Source organism: Elephantulus edwardii, unplaced genomic scaffold (genome assembly GCF_000299155.1).
Source record: "Elephantulus edwardii isolate Elephantulus edwardi_28Jun2011 unplaced genomic scaffold, EleEdw1.0 scaffold00043, whole genome shotgun sequence".
Taxonomy (NCBI): Eukaryota; Metazoa; Chordata; class Mammalia; order Macroscelidea; family Macroscelididae; genus Elephantulus; species Elephantulus edwardii.
Window position 1 is genome coordinate 15,018,349 of NW_006399793.1, and position 8,422 is coordinate 15,026,770.

Genomic DNA, 8,422 nt, shown 5'->3' on the forward strand with positions numbered 1-8,422 from the left:
TGAACCATGCAGTGTTTCCTTGCTCTGTTCTGATGACTGCCTCTTGGTCCAAGTGTAGGTTTCTCATTAGCATGATCAAGTGTTCTGGGATTCCCATTCTTCTCAGAGTCAGCCACAGTTTGTTATGATCCACACAGTCAAAAGCCTTTGCATATCCTACTATAAATCAATTTTCATGGCTTCTTTTTCAGTGATTAAATTAAATTAAATCTTTGTAGGTTCTTATGAATCCAAAGGAGTGAAATTTGGATAGGTTCAATACCAGTTTCCACTCCTTCCCAAACTTAGTGAAACTACAGATCAATACTCTGATTTTCAAGAAAAGCTTTGGCTAATAGTGAACATATACAAAATGTCTTACTTGACATAATTTTTTCTGTATTAATTCATTATATTTGCATTTTCTAAACTCAATTAGATGATTAATGATCATGAAAGAAGGAATAAGCAGGTTAATACCAATTGTTGCGTTTCATTATTCTGATCCTCAGTACTGTCAGCCAACAACTGAGTCAGTTTCTTCCATAGCTGGTGAAGCTCTTCCTTGTCTGCACCCTCTTCCTGGCGGGTCTTTATCAACTTGTGCCATGTTCGTGCCACCTATTAAGGGGATTTAAAATACTTTTACATTCAAGATTAAAAAATATCAATGAAAATTTTTCACTAAAAAATAGCAAAAGAGCATAAACGTTGCTCCATATATTACAAACGTCCCAAAAAACAAGTTGCTTAGGCAGTCTACACTGTCCTTATACAAGAAGTATGGCTGAGATAGCACAGTAAATAAAGGAATAATAAATAAATTTCTGCACCGTCATAACTTAGAGCACCAGCTATGAGGACACTACAAATGGATCACTAAGTTCTGCAGAAGGCACTTACACCTCATATAAAGAAATATATACTTATTTTTACACCCTGTCTGTTTCCAAAAGGTTTGGAAGCTATTACATCTTAAATTCTAATTCTAATGTCTGGTTTTCAAGGGACTGTTACTTGTATTATCTTTTAAAACTTATTTACAAATTAACTTGTTTACTTTCCCATTAAGCTAAGTCTCATGTCTCATAAAATAATTTTATTAAAATAAGTCTAGTATGCCAGCAAATCTATAACCAACCTCTACATGTTTCTTTTCTTGGTAATACAGATCCACGAGTTTCTTACACACATCACACCACTTTTGTTTATCAACACTTAGAAAGGGGGAAAAAAACAACACTTAAAAAAACATTAACCAAGGACTTAGTAAAATATCCACAATAGCACAGTAGTATCAGATACTATTTTAAATTAGATTATATCCTTTTTCATACAACAATAAAATCTCAGAGTCTTTTGTTTAAAAAGAAAAAAAGGCTTAAGAAATATATCTCCATTACAATGAATGAAAATCTTACCCTAAATTAGTTCTTACTAAGTGTTTTTATTCTATTTCAATGGAAAACAAGAAATTCTGTAAGAGTGAAAAATTAACAGAGAGCAGTAAAATATTTCTCAGAACAGTCAACTCTGTGAACCCTAAGGGCAGCATTTGCCCAAAATCAAAGATGGCAAGAAGGGACAAGAAAAAAAGCACAGAACACAGGAAGCTCCAGTTGGAAATGCGGAGGGTGCTGACATTGTGGGGATTGTACCCACTGTTAAAGAACAACGTGCATACACCACCTCAATGGGAAATGAATGCATTCTACACACTCTCACCTAAACCATAAAATATATGACATGTATTCACATATCTATGATATCTATATACAAGACATTTGTGTCTGTGTGTATACGTATTTATATATTTAAACGTAAAATAAGAAACAAAAAAGCACATTCTGTAATAATTGTTTAAAAAAAATCTTTCCAATTGCTATTAAATGTTAAGACTACTTACATAAAATTTTTAAATGGAAGTTTATTCTCATTTAAGCTATTAAAGACAGTGGCCTTCCCCTACACATTTATTACCTTTCATAGAGATCCAGGAGCTTTTGGTAGACACTAGGTAAGTCATCCTTAGCGTTTGCATGATTACTTTTCTCATATAAACTTGCTAATCCCTAAAAGAAGAAATACTGGTGATTAGTGTTCCAAAAACATCTGATGTTCTCACATTTTATTATTTCACTGAAACAATCATTTACAAAGATTCTTTATAAGATTATAATTTATATATGGAATATTATGTCTGAGATTTATCTCCAAATAGGCTAGGGTAAGAATAAATAGGTGAAAGACACAAATTAAAAAAATAATGGTCATCAGCAGATTTGAGCTGAAACTAGATAAAGGGCAAAGAAGCATTTAAAACACTATTATCTTTACTTTTTTAAATATATTAAAATATTTCAAAATAGAAATAATTTCTAACAGTTACTGGACAATCGTAACATTTCAAACATTCCTATATGACACTATTTCATGATATGATCAAACAAAAACATTGTTTTGCTGTAGACATTTGTCATTTTCCTTCGAATAAAACCAATCAGTACACTATAAAAATATTCACCTTTCTAACTGTGTTTACCAGACACCCTCACTTTCTGCTTCATGAGAACCTGTGACACACCATTTCATTTCTCCAGAACCTACTATTCCTGTTAATCACAATTTCAGAGAAGTGTTTGAGATAGAAAACAAGGCAAAGTATTGAATATAAAAAACCTAGAGAGCAGCCTAAAAAACACTAAGATTCCTAAGTAAGAAAAAAGCATTTAACTTGTACTCAAAAGATAAAGAATTTTCTACATTCTTTTCTTTTTAGAAAACATTAATTTAGGGGGGTTTTAAGTAATGAATAATACTCTGAAAAAGTGTGTTTTATGAAAATAAATTACGAAGTATGACATTTATATATGTATTCATGTTTCAATTCCTTATATTTGGAAACAATTCACTGCAATGGTAAATAGTGGTAATTAGCACCCTCAGCACCACTTTTTAAAAAAATTAACTTTCAGATTTAAAGAGCAATCAATTAATTCTTTTTTTATAAGAGGAGGACCTGAAGCATTTGCTGCAGAAGGTCAAGGACTTCAGCCTTAAATATGAAGTTCAACATCAAGAAAACAAAGATTCTCACCACTGGGCCTTTTGGCAGCATCATAATATACGGCAAAGATATTGAGATTGTTAACAGCTTTAGTTTGGTTGGCTCCACAATCAAAACTCTTGGTACCAGCAGCCAGGATATTAAAAGACAAATTGCATTAGGAAAGTCTGCTGTCAGAAAACTCTCCAAAGTACTGAGGAGCAAGGATGTCAGTCTGGAGACTAAGATGTGCCTGATTCAAGCCACAGTCTTTGCAATTACTTGCTATGCATCAGAAATCTGGACAATGGCTAGGGATGACAGAAGGAGAAATGATGCCTTTGAGCTGAAGGGCTGGAGATGAGTACTGAATATACCATGGACTGCTAAGAGAACAAACATGGTCATCCTAGACAGAGTATGACAAGGCTGCTCCTTGGAGTCAAGGATTCTGAGGCTCTGTCTAACATACTCTGGACATGTTGTAAGGTGGGATCAGTCCTTGGAGAGGGACATCATACTTTGGAGGGTGGAGGGACAGTGAAGGAGAGGAAGACCCTCAATGGGGTAGATTGATTCAGTGACTGGAGTAATGGGGGTAGGTGTGTCAGAGACCATAAGATTGGCACAGGACAGAGCACAATTTAGGGCTGTTGTACATAGATAGGGTTGCTATGAGATGCAGAGACCTCGACAACACATTACAACAACAATAACAATGAAAGCTTAACTGCTTATTATAAAGTTGCCACCTATATTTTGAAAAATAAAGGGGGAAGTCCCAACCCTTTCCCATAACATAGTACAAAATGTTTTCTCCATACCTGCCATGCCAATAACTGGTCCGGCTCTAGTTCAGCAGCTTTCCTGTAGGCACCCTGGGCCTGATCAGGTTGTTCTAGCTCAGCTGCAGCAACACCAATAAAAACCCAGGCATTGTAGTTATTTTTCTCTTGTTTCAAAACAGTCTGATCAAGGAAATGAACAGAATAGGTCATTAAAGTTTGAAAACTGGTAAGTAAACAACCATAAGATAGTCTATTTAAAAGTCAAGAAATTTGTTCTAAATTCTAACCGGGCAACCTTAAATATGCCATTTAATCTCACTAGTCTTAAGTTTGCTCATAAGGAGAAATGCATTGAATTAAGTTAGTGATTTTCAGAGGTCTATAAGGAATATACTTTTTTCAAGCACTTTCCCCAAATCTCTTCCCCTGCTCTTTGAGAATAAGCCCCTTACCCGCTGCCATCAAGTTGATGCTTACTCATAGAGATCCTGTAGGATAGAACAAAACCAACTACTGGGTTTTCAAGACTATCAATCTTTATTGAAACAAACTGCCCACTGTTCTCCTGCAAAGCAGCCAGCTGGGGAGTTTGAACAAGTCATTTTTCAGTTAGCAGCCAAGTACTTAATTACTGAACCCACAGGGACCCTCTCCCATTTATACCACCTAGCAATATCATTCTTAGTATTGTTATTGCTACCAAACTTCAAAGAACTCCTTTCTTTAGTAAAAAATTTTTCTACATTGTAATCTCAATTACTATAACCGCTCTAATATTCACACTGATGATCTATTTACCTCGATGGCCTCTCAGTTTCTTAGCCACTACAGTACTCGGCTATACAACAGGTGAATTTCCACCATGACACTGTTCTGCCCCTTATCAGTCCCTTCAGTTTAATTACCCTAATAACCCCATGATGATAATAACTCTTTAACCTCTGATATCTCCATTTACTGAGCTTACTCCCTTGCTCCACCTTTCATCACCCTAATTCTCATTTCTCACTGCTCCTTCCCTACCTTGGATTCCAAGATCACCATAATCAAATCCTAGAAAACATCCTTAACTCTTTTGCTTGTCTTTCTCCCCATCTTCTCACCAGCTATACTTACACCCTGTTATCTCTCATCCCCAAGCCTGAGAAGCTGAACATGGAGAAAGAAAGCTGACAGGTGAGCTCACAGATTCCACCATAACAAATGAGCCTTCATTCCCTCTTACTAATGTCGACACAGAACTGACTCATAGCTGACCCTCCCACCCATTGCTGTTGTTGTTATCATTGAGTCAGGCCAACCCATCACAGAGTCTCCAGTGGGTTTTCAGAGGTAGCATACCACATGGGAGGAGACTGTGCATCTTTGTCCCACAGAGCAGCTGCTAGATTTGAACCATGTGCCTTTGGATCAGCAGTGCAGCCCTTTACCACAGGCCACTAGAGCTCCCTGCAGACTTTAAAAAGCCACAAACTGCAGTGGAGAAGATTTCCTATCTTCTTTCCAGGGAGCCACTAATGGATTCAAACGTCCAGAGGCATCGCCTTTGGGTCAGCAGCACAATTCCCAAAGACTATGCTACCAGATCCCCTCCAACAATTTCACTGTCAAAAATGGACACTCATTAGGGCCTGGTAATTTCCCCACTTTTTATGAGTGTTCTAGTTTAGCACATATAACATGTCCATGCATGTAATGCACATAGGGCACTAACTCAAAGAATTCGCAAAATTTTTTTTTTGGGGGGGGAACATAATGTGCATGTTATTTACATAAAAATATTGTTGGTGAATTTCCCCCTCTGAATAACAGCTGTTTCCTATCTTTTTGTACCTCAAGAATTTTAATCAACACTCTTTCCACTCTCAGCTTATTCTTCACAAAGAAATTAAAAATCACCAATAGGGAAGCTGTTTTCTTTCAACCACTTCTACACCCCTGATACAATAAGGCTTTCTCTCTTGTTCTTAAGGACAAGGTGTGAAAACTCCTCCACTCACATTGTGGTTCCAACCCTCTTTCACCTCCCCAAGGATTCATTCCTATCCCCATTCTCTATTTCTCATTTCCTTTTTTTGTACCTGCACATTCTTATAAGAATAAAAAGAAAATTAAGACACTTGATCTGCCCATCTGCAAACTAAATAGTTTTAGAATGTCAACACACCATGAAGGAAGAGAACTAAAGAATGAGAAATAGCATACATAGTTCCATAACACAAACCAATCACAGGATCCTTTGGAGAGATTCAGTCTTGAGAACCTGGCTTTGGTCAATAGAAAGAGAACAGCAAGTGTGATAGTACCTGCTAGTTGAGAGTTGTCAGTCCAAACACTCCTTTGGTTCTACTAAATGGCCTGAGCAATTTTGTTGGATTTTTGCAGTGAAGGCTGCACACAGTATTGATAGATAATACTTGTATATAGGTCATATACTTTAATCATAGGAGAGAGGTTCAGAGATAGATACCTTACAATGTTTCAGAGCTTCTTTATATTCTTTATTTCTGATTGCATCTCTGGCACTTTTTAGAGCTGTCTTCACCTCTTTGCTTGACATTCTGTGAAAAGAAAAAGCCAGAATGGATCTACTATCTGGGATTTCTTTCTGTGATTTCTTCTACCTCCAACTCTTTCTCCCTAATATACTATACATTGACCCATCCTAACCTTCCACTGTCTGTGGCCCACCACGGGAATTAAATGGCTTACTACAATTGTAAATTACATACATGGTATCTTGCTGGTAGGATCATGGAAATAAGATGTATGGAACACTAATGTAAAGATAGTTCAATTTTGCTGGCAAGGCTTAAAACTGGCCCGGAAAAAGAAAACAGGAATCTTACTACCATCAAAAAAGAAAGAACCAGATAGTACAATGTATCCTTTGTCCCTGAAAAAGCAAAGAGAGATGGAGCAAGACTGAGAAACAGAGTGAGACCAAGAAATGGCAGCAGAGGTAGTCCCAGTGGTGCAGAAGCAGCAGTTGAAAACTGCAGACTAGCTATGGGGTCTTGGCGGAGGAAGCAAGAAATTGACATCCAAGGCAAATGGGTGCCTGTGGGCATTTGCTCGAGGAGGTGTGCTGGCCCGCCCAAAGACCTACAGCCAAGTTCCTTTTCGCCTAGGTTTACTGGCAGTGAAGGAGGCACATACTTGACAGAGCTAAATAAGCTTTGTAACAACTGCAGAAACCAAGGCAAAGAGGCCAAAGGCTAAAAGCCTGTCAAATATACCTTAGAAAAGGCTGTGCTAATTGAAACACTATATCCTGTGTGTTCCTGAACCTAAATTGTAGCATTTTAATTCCCTAAGAAGCAGGAGTGGCATCCACTTCCTACATAACATGCCTCTGAAACTCTATCAACGTTGATAAATGTCGTTGATAAATGTCGAAGTTGGCATTTACAGAAAGTTTGTTGACAGTTATAGAAAGGTTTCATGCCTTTATTCATAGGATCACTATGAGTTATGCTCAACTTGAAAGCAATCAACAATAATCCCCTAAGTATTGTCTGTGAGTTCTTTGTGACCACTGCAATGAATTATCAAACTCAGCAGAGAAGTAGTAAATATCATAGAAGGCATTACTGGTGCTGGGATTGTCAAAAGGTACAGAATATGGAGATATGTATGACCTCTTAAGAAGTGGCTGTGAGTTACTGATGGGGATTCTACTTTGGGAAGTTACTGGAGGTAAGATCCTACCACCAGGGTAGGTACCAGGTAGGTCTACACTGGTGTAACACCAGGTAGGTCTACTGGTGTTACAATTACCTTACCTGAAATGATCTCGATATAACTTTTACAAACTTCAGTTGAACTACTGTACAGTCTGCAAATTTCAACTGGAGTATGTGACAAATTTCAATGTTGGTTTCATACTACATTTTCTGTAGATAGTTTTCTTCAGTAGAAAAATCTGTAGGTTGAAAGGGACCAGGTCAATGATCACATTTGATTTGAGACTAATAAAGCATCAGTATCGTATGCATAGGTGAAAATGAGTAAACGGAGTTAATAGTATAGAAGAGACTTACTGAAAAACAAGAAATTCAGATATAACAGAGAGAATACAGATTGTAGAAATCCTCTAAAGTTGGATAGACAGGTTTGGGCTCAAATATAACCACAAATAGAAAGTCATTAAATGCTTTTAAGTAGGTTCTTTTTTAAAGATCACCAAAAACAAACACTTGTCTTGGTAAACAATTCTTTTTTAAAAAACAAACTTTTCTTTTTTTAGTGTGTGTGTGTGTGTGTGTGTGTGTGTGTGTGTGTACCATCACATCAGATCTGACTGGTACAGGAGATTGTTCCTCCTTCTTCAGCAGAGCATCTGGTGGATTCGAACCGCATGCCTCTGGAACTGCAGTGCAACTTCCCACCACTAGGCCACAAGAGCTCCCTAGTAATCAATTCTTAATCCATGCCTATATTGTGGGCATCTGAAAATATAATTCTTTACCCTGCAGCAGAACCTTTATGTTTTCTTCCAATACTTTTATCTGATTCAACATTTAGAATAATATACTAGCACTGCAATAAGGCCCTTTCTCTCTACTTATCGCGCGCGCGTTTGTGTGTTTGTGTGTGTGTGTGTGTG

General features: G+C 37.2%; 1 protein-coding gene across 1 annotated transcript in view; it reads right to left on the bottom strand.

Moving 5' to 3' along the window:
• Positions 1 to 6,373, bottom strand: part of TTC37 (tetratricopeptide repeat domain 37) — a 120,914-nt gene extending 114,541 nt beyond the window's left edge. Inside the window, exons 1-5 of the mRNA XM_006885369.1 lie at positions 6,284 to 6,373; positions 3,850 to 3,993; positions 1,960 to 2,051; positions 1,121 to 1,196; positions 460 to 600 (exon numbers count right to left, since the gene is read on the bottom strand). Of these exons, the coding sequence (XP_006885431.1) occupies positions 460 to 600; positions 1,121 to 1,196; positions 1,960 to 2,051; positions 3,850 to 3,993; positions 6,284 to 6,373 (543 nt within the window). The remainder of the gene's footprint in view (positions 1 to 459; positions 601 to 1,120; positions 1,197 to 1,959; positions 2,052 to 3,849; positions 3,994 to 6,283) is intronic.
• Between the last annotated feature and the right edge of the window lie 2,049 nt (positions 6,374 to 8,422).